Source organism: Clarias gariepinus, chromosome 10 (assembly GCF_024256425.1).
Source record: "Clarias gariepinus isolate MV-2021 ecotype Netherlands chromosome 10, CGAR_prim_01v2, whole genome shotgun sequence".
NCBI classification, from domain to species: Eukaryota; Metazoa; Chordata; class Actinopteri; order Siluriformes; family Clariidae; genus Clarias; species Clarias gariepinus.
In genome coordinates, this window is record NC_071109.1 from 12054691 (window position 1) to 12076092 (window position 21402).

Sequence of the window (21402 nt, forward strand, 5' to 3'; positions counted from 1 at the left end):
GTAAAAGTGCACGAGTAAATACTTGAGACTTGACTCAGACTTTTGTAGTCTTAGCACACGGAGCATCCCTCCTTCATCTGCAACACCTCTTCTGTACATTCCTATCTTTCCTTTGCCAGGATTTCTTCCACTCGGGGTCTTTCGGTTTTCCATTTGGCCCTCCCGAACACCCCCTATCCCCCCCTTTCCCGCCTCTCCTCCTTCCCCCAGGGACGCGCGCATTCACAGCTCACAAAAAGAGTGAAACATTACAACTATTGCAGATGTTGAAATGTTGATCCCCTCTTTCAGAGATTACCACTAGGCTACATGTGCAGCACATTCCTCCTGGCCACTAGGCAGCTGTTCCCCTCCTCTGCGTACTTCGGCTCCGCTGCTGATCTCATGGTGCGTGAATATGCATTAATGCTAAAAGTATCCAAGCGTGGCCGTGCCAATTTCGAAGCAGATCATATCATTGATCATATAGTTTTTTCACAGATTATCCGTATCTTGTTCCAGGATTCCAGTGCCTTTTTGTTCGCCAAACGAAAAACACGCTGGATCTGTTCGGAGGGAACGTTTTTATTACAAATCGTTGTTCTCGTGCACCAGGCCCTATTTTTCAGCAGGTTTTGTCAACCAGCGACCCACCTTTCATTGTTTTACTTGCTACACACTTTTGATTTATGCCTCAGCAGGCTGTTTTGGGAGAACTTTCTCATAGGTGTCTCAAGCCAAGCACGGTCTCTTTACATCATCAGCCATCATCCACATCTCCATAGAGATTGATTACGCAGGGCTGCAGCTCTGCTCTGGAATTCACATTCTCTGGAGCAGTAGGCATTTATCAGATGGACTTTCATCCCTGGTGTAGCGGCTGTGATCTGCGCTGAAGGTATTTCGTGTAACTGCGCGGCTCTGACATGCCTCCTCTTAGATTAATAGCCATTGCTCTTTCAGGCATTTCTATCCTCAGTGCTGGATTTTTCCCGAAAGAAATTGCTTTCGGTGCAATGAACAAACCGACCCCGATAGATCTCCACAGAACATTTTAATTATCAGAGAAACGTTTTATCTGTAAGCAGAAACAGTCACTCGCAGCGAGCAATCAATAGCAGGACAATTTTATTGTCGTTCATTCATGTCAAACCCTTTCGTATACTTTCAGTAGAATCTACAATTCTTATCAGTTCAAGTTCATTACAAAATAGAGACTTTTCGAAATAAATAAATATATATTCATATAAAGATTTAGAATTACATTATATGTAGAAAATAAATACAATGTACATCTTATAAATAGGTTCATCCATATTTACACTTGTCACAACAAGAATGTTCCTGACAGCCTTACATTACACTTCACACCTTGTCGGTTCAATCTTTCCGCATATGCCGTAGCTTTTCCCTGGATTCAATAGAAATATCATTCCTATGTTTCCCCTAGTGTGTGCTTTCGTTTTTTTTTGTTGTTGTTGTTGTTGTTTTTTTAAAATCCGTCAACAAGCAGACTTTTCCAGAACCTTCAAAAAAAAAAAAAAAAAGGAGTGAAATCACAGAGTGGATTCTCTAAGTGCTAAGTTATCTCCGTGTTTCACACTGGAGACGGTCTTTTCCACTCTGTCCTGACAGGTGTTCGTTCCTCTTTGGTGGTCTTTTAGGCCTTTATCTTAAAAAAACCCTGAAGTCTTTAATGGTTTGGTTTTTTATTAGTGATTGTTTCCATAAGTTTGCCAGTTTTATTACTTAGCAGTACCTCTCACTTGTCTCACCAAGTGTCCATAAATATACATTTGTATATATATATACTGTATATATATATATATAAATATAAAAAAGACCTCTCTTTGTTTCTCTTAGTGAGATGCCACTGTATTTTTTTTTTTTTTTTAAAGAAATTGTCCACGTCCACCTAAATAAATGTTCCCGTAATCATTTGCTTTCACCAATGGATCAGCACCATGGTCCCTTGGCGAAGCTCACTGGGTATGCCTACCGCCTTATAAAGGTGAGCATGGGTTTACACAGACACTCACAGTGGGATTAGCGCCTGTGCTTGAGTTCAATGGTGCTATTGTTGCTAGAAGTGACAAGCATCCGAGTTTCACCCTGGCAAATGTTTAAGACGTACTGAAATGGCCAACACCAAATCTGGAGCATAGCTCGCAAGTGGTTCTTTCCATCGTGAGTGGTTCCTTAGGAATTTTTTCTCTCTTTTTTTTAGTGACTACTAAGTTATCTGAGGATGAGGTGGTTGCATGACACCACAAGGCCCCTGAAGTCAACACCTCTCCCTTAGAAACCTCTTGGCACTGGTGGTGGATAGAGGAATGTCCTCTCTGCACTGTGGTTTGAAACCCATTAAGGAGAGGAAACAGATCCATCCAGGAACACACACGTACTGTTTATCTCAGTCACTGCTGGAGAGGGACTCCTTGCTTTGGACCAGAAGGCAAATCTAAACAGTCGTGAGGGAAGAAAAGGAGGGTCTCCGTAAAAACCTTAAGTTTCTTTCAGATTCCCCGTTCACCCCTCCCCGCTCCTCCAGTCCTGGCTGGACTTTTGGTCACCTGTGCTGGAACAAATCCCTGTACGCTTGGGCGATCTTCTCGATCTCCACTGGCCTGGGCAGGAAGTGGGTCAACTTCTGATGCTTTTTAGTCCTGCTGCCTTCTCGAGGTGAACCGTCCTTGTTCAAGGCCACGTAGTAGTACCTCTCTGGATCGGTGTGTTTGTACAGCGTCGAGGCGTAAGTGTTGTACCAGTTCTCTTCGAACTGCTCACGGAAGACACACTCCGCCGTCAGCTTTTTCTGCAAAAAAAGCCAAAGACAAGTTGATTTGGTGAATTAGGTCGTCCCACATTGTATTGCAAGAGTTTCACGGTTAATGAGCCTTTAGACTTGGAAACAGCTGGGAAAAGAACAAATCTATCACTCTCAGTTTTATGATGTTTACTCAGATAAGTTCATGGTTCGAAAGCCTTCTAGAAGAGACGCCGTTGTCCAGGCAAACAACGGTCCCTGCTGATTTGAATGCAACTACACAAGCGACTTCCTTAAAGGTGAGAAAAGCAGCACTTTACCTGATTTCCCCAACATGGCAAGTGTTTGATGTTGGGCAACAGGTGCCTGTTGTAGGAATTCATCGCAGCTAGCGTGTTAGCTCTTTGGACCTGTTAACCTTTCGATCCTTTTTCCACTGTGACGCAACCACCCCGGCTTACATGCACACATACAGCAGCCAGAGAGAACTCCTGTGTGGCCTGCTACTACCACACCACTGACAGGACTAAATGAGCGATCGCTTCGGGGTTCAGCAGGTGAACCTACGCTGGCTGACTGCGATGCTGAGAACAATGGAGCGCACTGGGGTTTACATCAGGTTTCCTGCCAAAAAAGCAGTCATGCAATGGCTCTAGCTCAAGTGTCAGTATTAAGGCGGCTCACTTGGACCAGCGAAGGTGGCTGGACATTGTAGAAGTTGCTGAAATTCTTAAGTTGAGTTGGTCGGATGTGGGCCAGGATAGACATAGTGATATGTAGAAATGATGTGTATGTATATATAATTTTAATTAATGGGTGCTGATGATATTAGCCGTTAAATAAAACTCATTGCAATTGACATGGAATAGAATATTCTAATGCTAATGTCTAATACCAGTGAACACTTTCGAAGTCTAAACCCAATAAACGTGCTCTTAGTGAAGTGAATTAAAAGCCAAGTGTTGCAGATTAGCATAGGGTGCATTAAATCATACGAGCTGCTACTTTAGCATTCAAATTGATTATTTTTTCAATTCATTTAGCCAGGAAGCCTTTCACAGTTTATAAACACCAGCATCAATCCTCCTACACCTCCATCCTGCCTGAGAAACGCTGCTTGTGTCTGGGCAGTTTCCAGCACAGTTTGTGAATTAACCTGTGACTGCAGTGATTTTAATAAGGCGTTCTCGTGTTACACGTGAAGTCATTTTTCCCCTCTCTCCCTGTCTAGTAATAAGCCCACTCTGATTCTCAAGATCCACAGACACTTGTCGAGGGCCCTGGTTTATTATCTGGGGAGGGGGGGGAATCTGATAGCATGTCTCTCCCACAGCCATGCAGAGGGCCTGTGTGGCAGGAAGACAGAAGAGTTTCCTATAAATGGTGTTTTGTGCACGCCACCAGCACACGCGACGTGACTCGGTTCGTAGCCCAACCTGGTCTCTGTTACCATTTGAGCACTCGACCGAAGTAAAGCACTTTCCCTGTGTGGGAATATACAAGAAACTGAGAGCACTCACAGACCATATATCGCTAATATGTGTGTGTGTACTCAGTGCTTTGTGTATATCCCAGAAATATGTAAATATTTTAGTGACTATGAAGCAAAATGAAGAGGCTATCCTTCTAATTTAGGATTCATGGTGCTTTCTGCGAGGGTCTTTCTCATGTCTTTCTCAACTTCAGAAGACAAAAACAGGGTAACCCGAACAGGCCGACTGTTTTTGCTCTCAGGGGCCCCTGGTGCTGTTCCAGCTCTGTCTGATGTCAGAGAAATGGCGTGATACGCAGTGCTGGAGACGCTGCCTGTTTTGTCTGGATTGGTGTTTTTCACGTCTGCATCATATGGGAAACAGACTTGAGATTAAGGGCCGGTGAATCGATAGCTATCCTCTTAACTAGGACTGTCGTTATACTGTTGGCTACCGTCCCATTGTGCAAACGTGAAAACTCAAAGCTCATGGGTGCAGGTGTGTGCTCATGCAGGTGCCTGCTCGAGTGGTTCTGGGGTTTGTGTAGGTTTGACTTACCGACCCATAGAGCTCTCCTTTTTCATTCATTCCCAGATAAAGTCCGGCATCCACCCCTCTTATGCTGACCAGCCCCACAGCCAGACTAATGAACTCCAGGATACCTGCCATAGAGAAACTCTGATGAGACAATGACCAGACTTCAGTACATCTAAGCATTAGTCCCAAAGATGTATTTATGATGTACGCCATATGAACAGAACGGACATCACGATGAGAGCTGTTCTTGAAGTAGAAAAATGGCACCCTTTGTTTTTTTTGGATGTTGGCTTTGCATTATAGAAACATGATGAACCTGTTAATGGATGTAAAGAACCAGACGTATGAACGATTACAGTAACACTACCCAGGTCTCATCAGGGTCCACAGTCCCTGAAGAGATTGCTTCAATAAAGGAATACATTACTGGCTAGTACATCAGCTTGTGTCTCTGGTTTTTGGGTTTGGAGGATGGAGAACCTGGAGGTTGATGGAGACAACGGCCTTCAATACTGTGACGATACATGGGATGGGGACTATGCTTCTGCAGCTCTGGTATGAGTAGCCATGTAGGAGTTAACAGAGATGAGGTTAACTGAATAAACCATTAAGAAAAATAAGAGTATAAGTAATAGAGGAGACGGCCAATTCCTTTTACAGGCTGACATTTAATCATCTTTAGTAGCTGCTTTATACTGGTCAGGATTGAAGTGGAGCCAGATTCTACCCCACTGAGCATGATTTGGGAAACACACAATGGAAGGGCACCATACAGTATACACATGTGCACTTTTACATGTAAAGGCCATTTAGGCTTGCCAATCCACCTAATATGTTTTAAAAAACTTTAACTTTTTGCTTGGAAATATTACTTTCTAATGAAATCACCAGCCAAAAGTGATATGAATTTTTGATACATTCTTGAATGCATTATTGAAATAGCTTAAAAAAAAGATATCATTTAATCAAAAATTCCACCAGACACCTCTACTGCTTTACAAATCAACATGGATCAGTTACGAAAATGGCACTCAAGTTTGAAGAGGACACAGAACCTTTTGGATGCTAATCAAGACCATTCACGTTTCATATTTGCATTTAATCAAAGCCCGCTCGTACCATGCCTGCCTTAAATTTGCAGATCAGGAGATGCCAGAAACATGCACAACCGAACACTCAATCCAATAAAACCGCTTGTTTTGGCTGAGAAAAACAAGCATTAAACTTCTTTGAATTCCACAGTGGTCATGCTTTAATTTAGAGCTATTCCAGCCTCCTGAGCAAGGCTGCACCTGCACAATAGCTGTTGAACACACATGTCTGTGCCCTGACCTCATTTGTTTACCACTTTTATACTAACCACTCCGTGAATGATTTATATTAGAGGTATAATTAGCAACGTGTGTGAGCGCACTCAAGTCAGCCGACGTCCCATTGTACAAGTTGGCGCAGAAAAAAAAACAGCCCTTGCTTGTTTTTGACTAAAGAGAGACACCTGCGACTCAGCACAGGGAATTAGAGCTGCGTGAGATAGAGATGTGGAGGTCCAGGTTTCGAGTTGGTGGGTGGTAAAGAGAACGAGAGAGCGAGCAAGAGAGAGAGAGAGATCAACATGCACCATTGCATCTTAGATACCGGCAGTGTAATACAACTGACATAGAATTCAAGCTGTTTCAAGGTTTATCATATAATGTATAATATTTATATTGCAGATTTAAACGTATGTATAGCAGGATTCAGATTCTCACTATATATACACAGCGTCCGAAAAATGTATACATGCTTCAGGAAAAGAAAAACTCGTATAAATATTTTAATACTAGATTCATTGCTTTACGTTATATATTGATGAACAACATATTATTATTCATATTATATAAAGATTATATACGTCATACTATTTTCTCAGAAGTGTATTTTTTTCCTGACATAAATACATTTAGTGCTTTAACTGTCATTTTTACTTATTACTATATATAATTAATTTTCTTTAAATAAATAAATAAATAAAAGGAAGAATCTGTACATGCACAAATGATAAGTAGAATATATATTAAAAAATACATGCTGTATATCCTTACTAGTCCAATATGCCAGTTTATATAGTATAATACAGCGTCCAAAAGTCTGGAAAAGTCTTTATAAATATTTTACTATATGTAGAGAGAGATATGCATCATGTGCATGTAATAGTATACATACATTTTAGATTAATCTCCAGTATATAACGTGGATTTTGTGAAAAATGTTCAGCAGTTGGCATGATGCAATAAATGAGGCATAATGCAAAGAAGTGACACTGACAGGTGCACCAAAGTGCAGCTCTGTGGCTCCGAGGGAAACCGTGTGTGTGTGTGTGTGTGGTGTTCCTCACCGAATCTGCTGTGATCCTGCCTGGTGCCGTGCACTGTGCCGTTGGGGAAGATCTCCAGCTGAAAGCCGATCCTGCAGTACAGTTGCCTCCTGCGCAGGAAGCCTTTGAGATGATCGAAGTCCGTGAGCGAGCCGCGCCGCAGTCTGCCCTCGATCAGCCCGAGGCGCTCGTTCAACCCGGCCGGCGAGTCGGACAGCGGCGTGTTCCCGAGCGCCGTGAAAGTCGGTAAATCCAGGTCGATGGTGCCGAGGAATCCGCCGACCTCCGTCATGGTGCGCGCCGTCAATGTGACCCGATTCAGAAAGTCAGCACGTGGCCGCGCACGAGCTCAGCTTCATCCGCGCTTCCCCTCGCTAACCGCTGATGCCCGCTTATCGTCTCCAATCAGCCTCTTTATATACATGCTCCCCGTGCATTATCAGCTCGGATATTCAACAACCCCAAGCCACGCCTGACCGGCATCCCTTCTTTCGCGCGCGCCAATTTGCGTGCCGCACGCAGAAACACGCGCGTGACTACAAGATGTTTCTTTCTGTCTTTCTTTTTTTTTTTTGGCGCGCGCGCGTGTGTGTGCCGTTGCGCGCGCGAGCTGTAGCTACTTTTCTACCTCAGCAACAGCAAAAAGGGGAAACGGGTTCATCCACAAGTATGAATGCGCTCATGCGTAACGGCTGCTGGACCGAGTGTCCGCGCACGCACATCGCTCTCAGTGCTGCCTGCAGCCCCTCAGCATGTCAACTTCACACACACACACACACACACACACACCAAACTGACGCATTTGGTTTGATAGCGCAAAGTTACGAGTCACTTAAGAAACCGAAATTTTGGATTTTCCCTTTTTTTTTTTGCTTTTAATGAGAGTTTTTCTCCACCTTCCTGACAGCAGGTGCTTCCCGATCTTCTCCCTACAGCGCCGTGTCTCCCCCAGTCTTCCCATACTCTCGCCTTAAAAGAAATGGTGGGAGGGGGCTTTGGGGGGTGTGGGGTCGGAGTAATGACGTGTTTTATTAAAGTTGACCGATGCTGGGAATGTCTGGACCGAGAAGCAGACGGAATTTCATAACGTGCATAACGCAAGCATTTGAAATAAGAACTGCAAAGTGTATACAGATTACAGGACTATAGTCTCTCTCTCTCTCTCTCTCTCTCTCTCTCTCTATATATATATATATATATATATATAGGCTATATATATATATATACTGCTCAAAAAACTAAAAGGGAACACTTAGGCCCAGTTTGACTTGAACGCCTCTTATATGTGTATTTATGGTTTAAGTCAAACCGGGACTAAGTGTTCCTTTTATTTTTTTGAGTAGTTTATACCTTCATGGTTGAAGGTTCGATTCCCATCTCAGGGTTTGCATGTTCTCTCAGGGTTTCCTCCGGGTACCCCGGTTTCCTCCCACAGTCCAAAGACATGTAACTGGCATTCCCAAATTGCACGTAGTATGTGAATGAGTGTGTGTGTCTATACTGTGTGTGTGTGTGCCCTGTGATGGATTGGCACCCTGTCCAGGGTGTACCATGCCTCGTGCCCTAAGTCTCCTGGAATAGGCCCCCAGTGACCCTGAATACACTATAGACAATGAGTAAGTGAGTGAGTAAGTATATCACATAGTTACAAGCACATACAGGCAATTTAACCACATTCCGTAGACCTACTCTCATGTTTTGTTTTGTTGTGGTGACAGGAAAGCGGAGGACGCACTTTTACAGAACAATTTCTGATCTGTCATTATTTTATTAATTCATCTATGAAAAAGTCTTAACCTCCTTGCAGAGGTACCCATTCTTTGAGGCTAAAACATCATGATGGCATCCATTTAAAAAAAAGCCACAATATCTATATCTACATACATATCTATATTTATATATACTGTACACACACATACACAGTATACATGTATAGTGCATCATTCATTAGCGAGGCTGTTTCTGATTCTGCATTTGCAGTCTTTCATTGAACGAGAAACGATGTCATTACACTGGTTTTAAACAGGTCATCTTTGCATGGAAATTCTGGCAATAGTTTTTAAAAAAGAGGAAATTCTAACAACATTTGGAGCATTGGAAATGATTTAGGATTTGATTTGGAGCTGTGAATTTGATATACACCATGTTCAACAGGCACTGACTTGCACAGGATCAGAGCATGCTGTTGAAGGCCATGCGTTCTTACATGTCTTTTTAGAGATGTAATATAAACAAAGACAGATTTAATTAGGCATTGGCAGCAGAAGCATATCCATGTTGGACTGTGGAGTCCAAAAATAAAAAGGCTTGAACCAGGAGCATGATTTAAAAGTAACTGGTGCAGGTTTATTGTTTTAGGAAATCCCCAGCCGCTGGCCTAATTTATCCGAATGGCATGAAGCACATCCTTAAGACAGAGCAGAAGTTGTTTTTATTAGCCCAACAATGCTAAGTAAAAAGACTGTGCTTATGTTACACACCTGGTCATTTTGGTAACCATACAACTATTTTGCAAGCAAGATAGCAAATGTTGTTCACTCAAGCATAAGAAAGGGGGAAAAAAAAAACAATGCTCAATTCTGATCTTAACCTTCATTATCAATTTGCATTTTAATTCTTGATGTCTTTCTTCCCACACATATTCTCTATTCTTTTGTTTGTACCTTAGCATTGTACTATTTTATTGTAGCAAAATTATTTCATGCCCTATGCATGATTATTTAAATAGTATGAAACATGTTCAGGAGTGCAGGAGGAAACCTGGAAACAAATTGAGACAACTATTTAGCCTGCTCGATTCACCCACACCATTTCCATTCACATAACCCACCGATGCCTTTTGAAAGTTCAGTCTTAAGGTGAAGGAAAGACTTACTGTAAATGAGTCATGGGCTGTGACCTGCACTGTCCTTGATTCCTGTCCTCACATTCAGTGGATGCATGTTCTGTCAAATCTGTAAGGCAGGAAGCATAGGACCGTGCAGGTACAGGACAAGAGCTTTAGGTAATATTTACATCAAACATCAGAATGAATAAAATGTGACTTTGGTTTGACCACAGCTTTGATATTGCAGGTTTTTTTTCTCCCCCTAATTTAGTCATGTCCAAGTCCTCCCACATTAAGGCTACTACTGCCACTCAGTCAGGATGGTCGAAGATTATCACATGTTTTCTCTGAACCATGTGACGCCAGCCAACTGCATCTTCTCAAACTGCTTGCTCACGCACCGTTGGGTGTGGCGAAACACACTCGGAGGACAGCGCTATCCGCTTACGGACGCCCCTGCTTGGCTGTAGAGCCGTGATTAATGTGGGAGCACTAAGTACCTCTCATCCCTCGGCCAATCAGCTCTTTTTAGGCCTCTGGCTGTGAGAGGTTACAGCATAACCCAGGAATCGGACTCGTGTTTCCGGATGATAGGGCGAGCACTTTACCGCTGCGCCACTCAAAGGCCCATGGGCAGGTTTAAGTATTTCAGAAACCAATGATCTGATGGTATCTTTTTAGGTACAGTCTGTAGGGTTTGCACAGAATGGTAGAAAGAATAAAACACAAATCTTGTGATTGGAAACACCTTGCTGATGATAAAGGTCAAAGAAGAATGGTGAGACTGATATAAGCTAACAGGACGGCTAAGATCACTCAAACAACCACTAGTCATTCATGTGTTGCAACCAGTTTGAGACGATGTGTGCATTGTGATATGTTAGAATTAGCTATTATAAGGTGAGTAAAGTGTGGCATTGAAGAGATGTCTGTTTTCAGCAGCGATCCTCATATAGACTGTTTGATTGATGCTAAGGCATTCAGTGTGGGAAAGGAAAACATTTCCCATACACCTGGTTTCAGTGCTTATTGTAGCCCATGATCTCTGTTCTACATAGACAGAAGTGAAACCTGATGTGTTCTGCTGTTGCTGTAGTCCATCCAAGTTAGCGTATGACATGTTGTGTGTTCTGAGCTGCTTTTCTGCCTACCATGGTAATAAAGAAAATTTTACTCCAGCTTTAACACAAGCTCAAACCAGACTGACTCCCCTTACATCTTTCATTATAAGGTTATTTAAACCTTTAGGTTTACTTACACATTGTAAATGATGTGATGGATTTATAATGTCCCAGAGAGAAAAAGGCTTCAAACATGTCCAATGGATAGAGAATATAAAAAAAGATAAAGATAATTTAATAGGTAAGAACTATAAGTAAGCGGCACAGTGATGTAGGGGTTAGCACTGCAACTTCAGGGTCTGGGTTCGATTCCCGGCCACATCTCTGTGTGCATGGAGTTTGCATGTTCTCCCCATGCTTGTTGGGTTTCCTCCCACAGAAAAGGTTAGTGTAACTGGTGTTCCCAAATTGCCTGTAGTGTGTGCGCTGCAATGGATTGGGACCCTGTCCAGGGTGTAACCTGCCCTAAGTCTCCTGGGATAGGCTCCAGGCCCCGCGCGACCCTCAACACAGGATAAACCAGTAAACCCTGATGAGTGAGTGAGTGAAATAGAAGTAACAATAATGTTATTTTTGTTAATCTTTCGACTGCTCATGTCAAGGGATCACACAGCAACTTGGCACAACTTACACTGGATGTCCTTCCTGACGCAACCACTTCAATTTTTTTTTTCAGGCTGCATCCAGTGGCTGGGAAATGGAACCTTGGACTTGGAAAATAATAATAATGCAATAATATTTTTTTCTGGTAATCATTTAGTTCAAATTTTTACCCAGCTACTGATTTTAAGTTGAATTTTCAGATAGTGTTGAACTAATGGAAGAAATATGGTAAAAAAAAAAAATCATGACTTGTGATCACTTAAATGCTTGAGGAAGTTGCATTGATAAATATCGTCAAAATCAATGAGAACTGACACATTTGGGACCAATACTGTGTGGTCCTAATAGAAACATTTCTTTTTAAACATTTGTTAGAGAGGCTAATGAGAAATTTTTTTTTATAGTTTGCTGGGGAGCATAAAGATTGGACTTTGGAACAGTAAATAAAAGGTCATGTGGTCTATTGAGTCCAGATTGACCCAATTCCAGAGCAATGGGCATATCAGGGTAAGAAGGAACGCACCCGAACTGACCTGATGCACCTACAGTACAATCCTCTGGAGGCAGTGCTTCAGTTGGTCAGGTCTAGACTCAACATCATTATATGACAATAAAATGAAGTCAGCTGATGACCTAAAAGCTTTTTTTTATTCCATGTACTGGGAGCATAAGAAATCAGTTTTACACAAAAACTGGCCACTAATTTGGCCAAGCAGTGTATTATAGCTATAGTTCTAAAATTGATGGTTCAGGCTATATACGGTAAGTAAAACTGAATATTACTATATTAGAACGGTTCTAGATTTCATCTCTAGCATTTTCTGTGCAATACCATAACCTGCCACTAGTCTGCATTGAGGGTGGCCTTGAGCGCGGATGCCATCTTTAAACGCCTCTGTTACAAAGAACTTAACACTACCCATGGTGCATTCGAAAGCAAATGTTCTCCCTCCGGTCCTGGCGTATGATATCATCTGTTCTTATTTTACCTTTGTATCGAGGCTGCGCCCAGAAAAATGATCCGCAGCACAGAGTTATTTGCAGAGCTGGGTTCTGTGTTATTTTATTTCGTTGCGGAGACATAACATGCTGGGTCTCCCCTTTCACGCAGGTGGTCCTCCCTGCCTCAGTCAAAGCCAGGCGGCACGCACACCCATGGCTGAGTGAAGACACAGACAGATGTATGCGCATTTAGGTATTGGTGTAGCATTTCAAGGGCCTGCTTAGCTTGGCTGTCTTGCATAAAGATAGCGTTAATTAATGTGTTTGCTTTGCCTTAAGCTCTTCAAAAATAAAGTGTTCCATCTCTCGCCGAGCCACCAGTTGGTGAGGAACGTTGTCTTAAACCAACATTTGTAATACAAATTAGTTTCATGTGTTAGTTTTATATAGAGAGAGTGAGAGGGTGAGGATGGATTGTGTCATGTGACCCCAAAAGCTCTTCCCGAGCAATGCAATTTCTTCAGCATACTTTTGCTTTTGGTCACTTGGGAATTTAATGCTTTTTTTCCCCCTTTAATTTGTGGTTTGGTTCATTTCCTATCACGTCTGATCAAATCTACATGGATAAAAGACCCAAGGTGTATAACAAAGTATATATCAAAATCTGTATGATCTGTTTGATGCGTCAATGAATTGGAACAGGGTTATCACAGTGCGGACAACTTGAACTGATTAAAACAGCAATTCTTAAATATGAAGAAGCGGATCAATGAGATCCTCTTCAAAGGTTTCCTCTGAGCATCGTCTAAAGGCCGCAGTGATTTAAACAGGTAGATCAGGGAGTTAACGTATGTAATTATGTAGTTTTGAATCAAGACACTGATTATGTAAAGTGTCTTTGCGTGATCACGGAAAAGTCTGCATCTGAGCGAGAGTGTTATTCTTTCTTCAACACAGACCAGAGATTTAGCCTCAAACAGATGTTATAAGCCCTTTGTAGGGCCCTTGGCACGGAGCCAGGCTCTACCTATCTTCACAACTATTTACATGGCAATCCAGCTGGTCACCCCCTCTTTCTCTCTTTCTTTTTCTCCCTCTCTCTCGCCATCTTGCAGAGTCACTCTGTTCTTTGAACTAAAAAAAAAACAAAAACAAAACAACACTTGATCTTCAAAGGAAATATTTCACTTTTCTCTCACATACTTCTGACATAATGATCACTTACTGCAACCACCTTAGTGTACTTAAGGTGTTATCAACATTCCTGTTCGTAACTGTAGCTGAACTTTCCAGCGGCCGTATGGTATATACACTTCTGATAATATGATTTTTTTATTCCCCTTTGCTAATTGGACTTATAGTTTTTATAATAATCTTATTGGGCTTCTCTTCCAGATCTGATTATTAGGGAAATGTGTTTGTTTGGTATAAATATGAAGAATATGTTCCCTCACAACCTTAGTCAAAGCTTTGGAACAGCATTTTGCATTTGTACAAACTTCTTTCTTTGACCACTAGAGGGTGCAAAGTAGCTCAAAAAAAAAAAAATAAAAATCCAGCCTCCCAGGTTTCTTTAAAACCATGACCTGTCAGGGTGTGATAAATTGATACACAATAGTTCACTATGAAGGTATGGTGAAGTGATGTGGGTAATCTATTTCTCTTTCAGTCACTTTATTTTAAGGCATTCCAGAGGAATGCAGAGATGACTCTGAAACACAGTCCGTTCATACCTTTGCGGTCTTGCTCGGATGACTTTACTCTTAGCATCTTTAATCATCTTCGACATCTCTGACTGAGCCTTTTTCCTCCCTGATTCGTAAGGTGGATATAAAGGTCAGATGTGGCAGCAGTAGGAATCGATATGTTGAACACAGGGTCTCCAGTTTGATCTGCTGTAGGTATTTTGGCTTATTGAGCTCACACCACAATCCTGATCAATATGTGAGCAGTCATGATGTGTACACAACACTGTTTCACTTTTTTGAGCCTAAAGTGTTGAGAATACACTAAAATCCGCCCTATCTGATCTACTAAAAGACAAAACAGTTAACAGCTACTAAAAAGATTCAGAATATTATATCTTCACTTATTTCCGTGTGATTTCCAGTCAAATCCATAATTATAAGCAACCTTCAAGATAAGGTAACCTCAAGACAAAAAAATCTGTAGTAATTCTTTAATGTACTATAAGCTACTTTACTTTAGTATAAATGATTTAGAAACTGTAATGACACACTGACTTCAATAAATTTTCCCTGGCTTAGTGGTTAGCACTTTCCACTCGAACGTCCAGAGTTGGGGATTCAAATCCTGCCTATGGTCTGAGTTTGCATTTTCTCCCTGTTTTTGGCAGGTTTCCTCCAGGTACTCTGCTTTCCTTCCACAGTCCAAAGACCTGTAGTGTGTGAATGTGTGTGAGTGTTGACCGGAGGTCCTACCACAGCTGTAAAAGTGGGAACGAACACAATGGTCACCATTGGCTTCAACAGTCTTTAGTTGGACTACAGAGGTGTTCATGAATGGATGGATAGATATAGACATCACACACACACACACACCTTTTAAGATTTTTCAACTTTTGTTGTTTCATATTCATCTTGGAATGTATTCAAATATTTTCCTCTCATCCTTCTATTTAATTTATAAAAAAAAAAAAAAAAAAACAATGACTGAAATATCCTATTTACACAATTATTCAGACCCTTTTCATGACACTTGCAGTTGAGCTAGGAAACAAATCTATGAGGCAGAGAGAATTATCTGTAGAACCCTGAGACAGGATCAAGACACAGATCTGGGAAACAATACAAGAAACATCCTGGAGTTTCAAAAGCACCCAAGAGCGTGATACTTTCATCATTCTCGAATAGAAGAGGATTGGAACAACCAACAAAGTTTTCAGATCTGGCTGCCCAATCAAACCGAGTAATCAGTAATGAAGGGAGAGATCACCAGTGATAAGGGTCACTATAAATTGAATCCTGAGTTCCCTTCTGTACTCCGGTTTCCTGCCACAGTCCAAAGTCATGTAGGTTAGGCTAATTGCCCGTAGTGTGTGAATGTGTGTGTGAGTGTGTGTATGTCCTGCAATGGATTGGCACCCTGTCCAGGGTGTACCCTGCCTCGTGCCCCAAGCCTCCTGGGATAGGCTCCAGGTCCCCGCGACCCTGAATACATTTACATTTAGGCATTTGGCAGACGCTCTTATCCAGAGCGACTTACATTTTTATCTCATTACACATCTGAGCAGTTGAGGGTTAAGGGCCTTGATCAAGGGCCCAACAGTGGCAACTTGATGGTTGTGGGATTTGAACCTGGGATCTTCCGAACCGTAGTCCAATGCCTTAACCACTGAGCTACCCCTGGCCCTGAATACATGATAAAGCGGTATAGACGGTGAGTGAGTGAGTTCCCTTGTGGAGAAGAGAGAACCTTACAAATAGACAGCCATCACTGCTGCACTCCAACAATCATATATCTGGACTAAATGAAACAGTGGCCAGACAGTGAAGTTTGCCAAAAAACACCTGCAAGACTCTCAGACCTTGATAAACATAATTCTCTGGAACTATTTGGAATAACATAAATGACCTTTCCGAAACCATCCCTACAGTCAAACACGGTGGTGGCAGCATCATGCAGTTGTGATGTTTTTCTGCGACTGGAACTGGGGAAAATAGAGGAAAAACTGATGCAAATAAAATAAAGAGCTATCCTGAGTGAAAGCCTTCTCCAGAGTGCTTAGAATCTCAGGCTGGAATAAAGTTTAACAGTTCAACGAGACCATGACACAAACCATAACAGCAAGAAAACACAGGAGTGGCTTCAGAACAACTCTGTGAAGTCTGGTTGCGCTTGAGTGATTCTGCCAAGAAGAATGGAAGAAACTTCCAAAGGAAAGCTGTGCCAAGCTTGTAGCATCATTCACGAGCGGACTTGAGACCGTCATTGCTGCCAAAGTACTTCGACCGGATCCTAAGTGCTGGGTCTGAATACATATGCAAATTGGATATTTCAGTCTTTAATTTTTAATAAACGAACAAAAAAGTAATAAACACATGTTTTTAATTTGTCAGTGTGGAGTAGCGTGTGTAGAATCATGGAAGGGGAAAAGGGAAGATTTGAATACATTTTAAGATGAGTGTGAAACATAACAAAATGTGGAAAAATTGAAAGGGTCTAAAAATTTTTCCATTGGCACTGTAAATACACACACACACATACTGTATCTATACTGTATATGTATGGATGTAGAGATCGAGAGAGAGAGAGAGAGATTGTTTTCATCAAGGCATCAAGGATGCTTTTTATTGCTTTTCATGATCACTCTTCCTGACAAAGTGGGGAAACTTTGGCAGCTTGAGTGCAGATTCTTATTTTAGACAGACAAACACTTGTGGCAGGTGGCTTGTGCCATATGAAAAAACACGGGGGCAGCACGTTGAACATGTTGTTCTGCACTAAGTAATCATTCTGCTAAACAGATGTAGAAAGGTACCATAAACAGCTTTTTTTCCCGTTAACAGGCTAAAAGCGAATTGCCAAATTTCCAGAATGTCATCAATCTTTTAAAGACTGTAAAGTTATGATGGACAACCATGGACCAGATGTGCCACTTTTACCTCATTCATAAACTTAACTGTTGACTGGATTTCAAAAACGGGATCATATTTGATAAAGCTATTGGGATTTTAGTAAGGTTCTTTATGTTTTTATGTGCTACAAAATCAGCACACGTTCTGTATGGGTGACCGTAATCACAGTTGGGCAGTGACACCACTTTAAAACTATATTAAAACCACTCTTTGGATGGCAAAAAGGAAAACCACATGGACCACAGACTAAAGTGTCTCGCAATAATAAAATCACTGAACAAGTTAAACTGGAATTTTTTAGGATTATTACATAAATCTGGTCACATTGACTTGCTGATTGCATTTGATTGCGATTTAATAATTTAAATGAGGCAATCATTTGCTTAATCTATGCCACTTTTGTGGGTTTGTGATTTGAACCTCACCTCCAGTCTGTGTGAGTGGAGTTTACATGCAGGTACTCCCATTCCCTCCCACAATCCAAAGACATGTGCTGATTGTTGTCTCTACCCAGACCTTATACAGGATAAATGGTTGAATGAATGAAGAATTTTGAAGTATCGATGTTGTACTGAAGGAGCCACATATGAATAGGGTGACATGGCTGCATAAAATTCCGTTCAATCCAATTCAATGTTAATTATATCGTTTTTTTCAAACAGTGGTCATTATCTCAAAGCAGCTTAACAGAATCAAAAGGGAATTAAGGAAACGAGTATGAAACATGTGAGGAGACAATGTGTGTGAATCAAAATGATCAGATCGTCCCTGATGAGCGAGCTGGGGACGACTGTGGCAAAGACAAACTCGCTCGGATGTCAATAGCAAGAAACCTTGAGCATCAGCAACGTTCAAGACCGTCTTTATGGTAAAGTAGAACCGTCCCCAGTCACCACATTGAGATCTCCAGTCAGAAGCAGGGCACCAGGATGAGCCAGACAGATCCTGAGAGCAGAGGGGGTCTGGATCACATTCTCTTGTCAACCTCAAACAACATAACTGAACTGGTCTTTACTCCCTAGTCATTCATGCAGACCTAATGAATCATACAGTAACTACTAGGAATAGGTGATACCACTATCTACTGTATATCTGCAGCTAGCCAGCACTCCATGGTAAATATCCATGGTATGGTAAAACAACACTGCTGGTCCTGATCATGGGGTTTGTCCTGCAGTCTCCTTTTTGTTTGTCTTGTCTGCTTGTCCACAGGTAAGGGATAACTAACCACTAAGCCACACAACTAAACAGTGGCATTGCTCTAAGATGCGCTTGCTCCTGCCCCTTTTATCAAAATCTCGACACATCACTGGGATATTTTTTTTGACTCTGTATCCACCTAGGCCTTAACATTGTCCTATAATTCTAGATGTCGAGTCTGTGCGGGCGAATCTAGTTCCTTAGTATTACTGCTAAGAAGAATGAAAGCAAAAAAAAAAAGAGAGAGAGAGAAAAACCTGTCAGCCAGATGTTTTTGCTGTAATGAACAAAGTGTAGGGGTGAAGTAAGCGTTTTGATGAGAAAATTCTCAGAGAGAAATTAATCGAGGACATGACTTTCCATGACCAAAACTATTGTTTTATATGCCAAATGATTTATGTCTCTGTTGATTTACACGCCATCTATTCTGTACAGCTGGGATGGTACTTTGTTAATGAAATTCCTTGATGTCTAAGTTTTAAAATTTTTTATCGGTTTTTTTTTATTTTTTTGCGGTTCGAATTGCACACCTCTTATTCAACGTCTCTGCGTGTTTAAAGTCTCGCTTTCAGACAACCGCTCTTAGAAACGACTACTACATGCATGTATCAAAAAGAATTCGGCCCTTTAACACACCATTAAAAATAATGTCAAACATTGTAATGTCTTGTGCCGAACGTTTCAAATTAGCTGCATGGTCTCGCTGCCATAATTATAAAAGGATTCTCACATGAAATTACTCTGAAGAAGTACAAAAGTGTTTAGCAGTATTTCTGATCTCGCTGAGCGTGGAACATATGGTTAGCATTTTGGAAAGGCGCTCATTTTACCAGGCAGAGCGGACTGATTCCTCGGGCTGTTCTGTGTTACGACAGGTTCCCTAAACAGGATGAGATTTTTATGCCTGATAAACCGGAGGACTCTGTGTCCAAATCGAAAAGAGCTGATACTGTATCTCCCAAAGAGGCATGCCAAGGTATGGAGTAAACAGATTTTTTTTCTGGCAAATCAAAGATCTCCTTGCTGGCACCAAAGTGGCCCCCTGAATTTCTTCTCCAGGTTTCTGCTGTAATTTTTTTTTTTACTTGTTGAAGTATGAAGGCTTTCCCATGGTTTCTATCCAAATAATCGTGCTTGATCACAGCAGGCATCTACATATTGGATGGCTTGCTCGCAGTGTTCAGAGAAAAAGCTCATCAATCACGAGTGTCTCGAGTGTCATTCAGGGCAGAGTAATCTATAGGTAACAAAGTAAAGATAGATCATCTGCTCATGTTGGCTGATCCAGTCGAAAAGGAAAAATCAGTTTCAACACCCACTAGTACTTTTTGGTTTAAAAAAACGTTCGGATTCTGTTATACAGAACACATACTGTATAGACTGAAAGCGCTCCTGGACTATGCAGGAAAGGTAATGCAAACTGAGATCAGGTTTTCATAGGGTGATATACGGCAGTCTAATTACACGTGGAAAAAGTAGGACTTAAATGGAAGTGTCTTTATTGTGGCTTTATAAAAGGTTTCTCCCTTATGCAGGTTTCAATGTTAGCACCATAAAAGGTTCCCTTAGGAGCCTCCAGTTCCAGAGTAGAAAATGCCACAGCTATTTGTCACAGCATAGGTTCACTTTACAGGCAAACTGACTGAGAGCATCTTGGCTGGATGCGGCCTCGGACTGAGAAAACACACTCACTCGGTTCGGGTTTTTCCTGCGCATGCTCGATCCTCTCTGCTCTGAGATCATTTCATTCTGGAAACACTCAGCAGCTTGATAGTGGTCACTGTCTGTGTACAACATGCCTTGTTTTTTGCCAAAGCTACCATATGTAAATGCAAGGGGGATTCTTTTTGTATATTTGTTTTGCACGTGAATAAAGAATAAAAGAATGCTTTACTCTAAAGGAATGTTGTGGCTAAAATTAACGGACAACCTTGAATAAATTGCATGTCTTTTATCAATTACTGGGAGGTAGCCAGAAGGGTAGACTGAAGATTGCCAGGAGTACCTGATGTCCTGCTAATATGAATCACTATGTGCATTTTAAAGTGAGCAAGGAGGAACATATGGCAGATCAAAAAACAACAACAACAACAACAAAAACAACAAAACAAAAAAAACTTTTAAGTGCTGTAATTTAAGTGACCCAAAATTTGCTTTGGCATAGGTCGATGTCATTTTATCGAATAGAATTTAAATAATCTCTGATCATGGTCATTTATGATTTTATTTTCAAATAGATGAATGGATAGATAAATATGAATATTTATATTTATTAATCCAAAAGGGAAATTGTAATGTTACAGCAGCTAGCTCACAGATTATACAAGATACAGTACACGCAACAAGGTCTCCTCTCATCATCATCGTCAACACTGTTCTATCCTGTATCCAGAGTCACTAAGTCTCCTAAAGACTGTCCAGGGTTCCCAATTTTTGAGGAAATCTTTGTACTGTAGAAGGAGCCCAAAGTACCCAGAGGAAACCCACCAAGCACAGGGAGAACATGAATCCTCCATGTGCAAAGCGGTGACTCTCTAACCCTGTCGAGAATTGAACCCGGACCCTGGAGGTGCAAGGCGATAATGCCACTGAGCCACCATGCTGCCATAAGCAACAAGGTGTAGAAGAATATTAAGACTAGGGTAAAGTAAATGTAAAAAAAAAATCACAGTGAGAAAAGGCTTAAGTTATTACCAACACTGTTTACAATAATGCAGTCAGGTGTGAATCTGAAAACTGCACATTAAGGTGCATTAATGAGGTCAAAAATATTGTAAAATAATAAGAATAGATTGTTTCTGTGTTCATGTACATGATTGTATAACCAGGTGAATACTTAAGAAACTGTACATAAAGTTAAACCAGCAAACTGTAATAGTAATTAAGCATGAGAATAAAAGTACAAGAACTATCCTTTCAGATTTTTACTAATGCATTACCAATTCCAGTCATTTCAGCAATTTCCAGTGTTGTTTTCTTTACTTGAAATTTACGTGAATGGTG

The 21402-nt window shown here is 41.3% G+C and overlaps 1 protein-coding gene across 1 annotated transcript; it reads right to left on the reverse strand.

Moving 5' to 3' along the window:
• Positions 1-1835: 1835 nt before the first annotated feature.
• On the reverse strand, positions 1836-7612 carry fgf16 (fibroblast growth factor 16). The gene is made up of 3 exons (XM_053506179.1): positions 7130-7612; positions 4777-4880; positions 1836-2794 (listed from the first exon to the last, which is right to left on the reverse strand). Exons 1-3 carry the CDS (start codon positions 7398-7400, stop codon positions 2549-2551), a joined length of 621 nt encoding a protein of 206 aa, XP_053362154.1. The 5' UTR covers positions 7401-7612; the 3' UTR covers positions 1836-2548.
• Positions 7613-21402: the final 13790 nt, after the last annotated feature.

Excerpts from the sequence above, each read along its gene's own strand:
- fgf16 (XM_053506179.1), bottom strand. The coding sequence starts at position 7,400 with ATGACGGAGGTCGGCGGATTCCTCGGCACCATCGACCTGGATTTACCG. Across the intron at positions 4,881-7,129 it reads GCAGGATCACAGCAGATTCG|GTATCCTGGAGTTCATTAGT; the intron begins GTGAGGAACACC and ends TCTCTATGGCAG. Across the intron at positions 2,795-4,776 it reads AAGGAGAGCTCTATGGGTCG|AAAAAGCTGACGGCGGAGTG; the intron begins GTAAGTCAAACC and ends CTTTTTTTGCAG.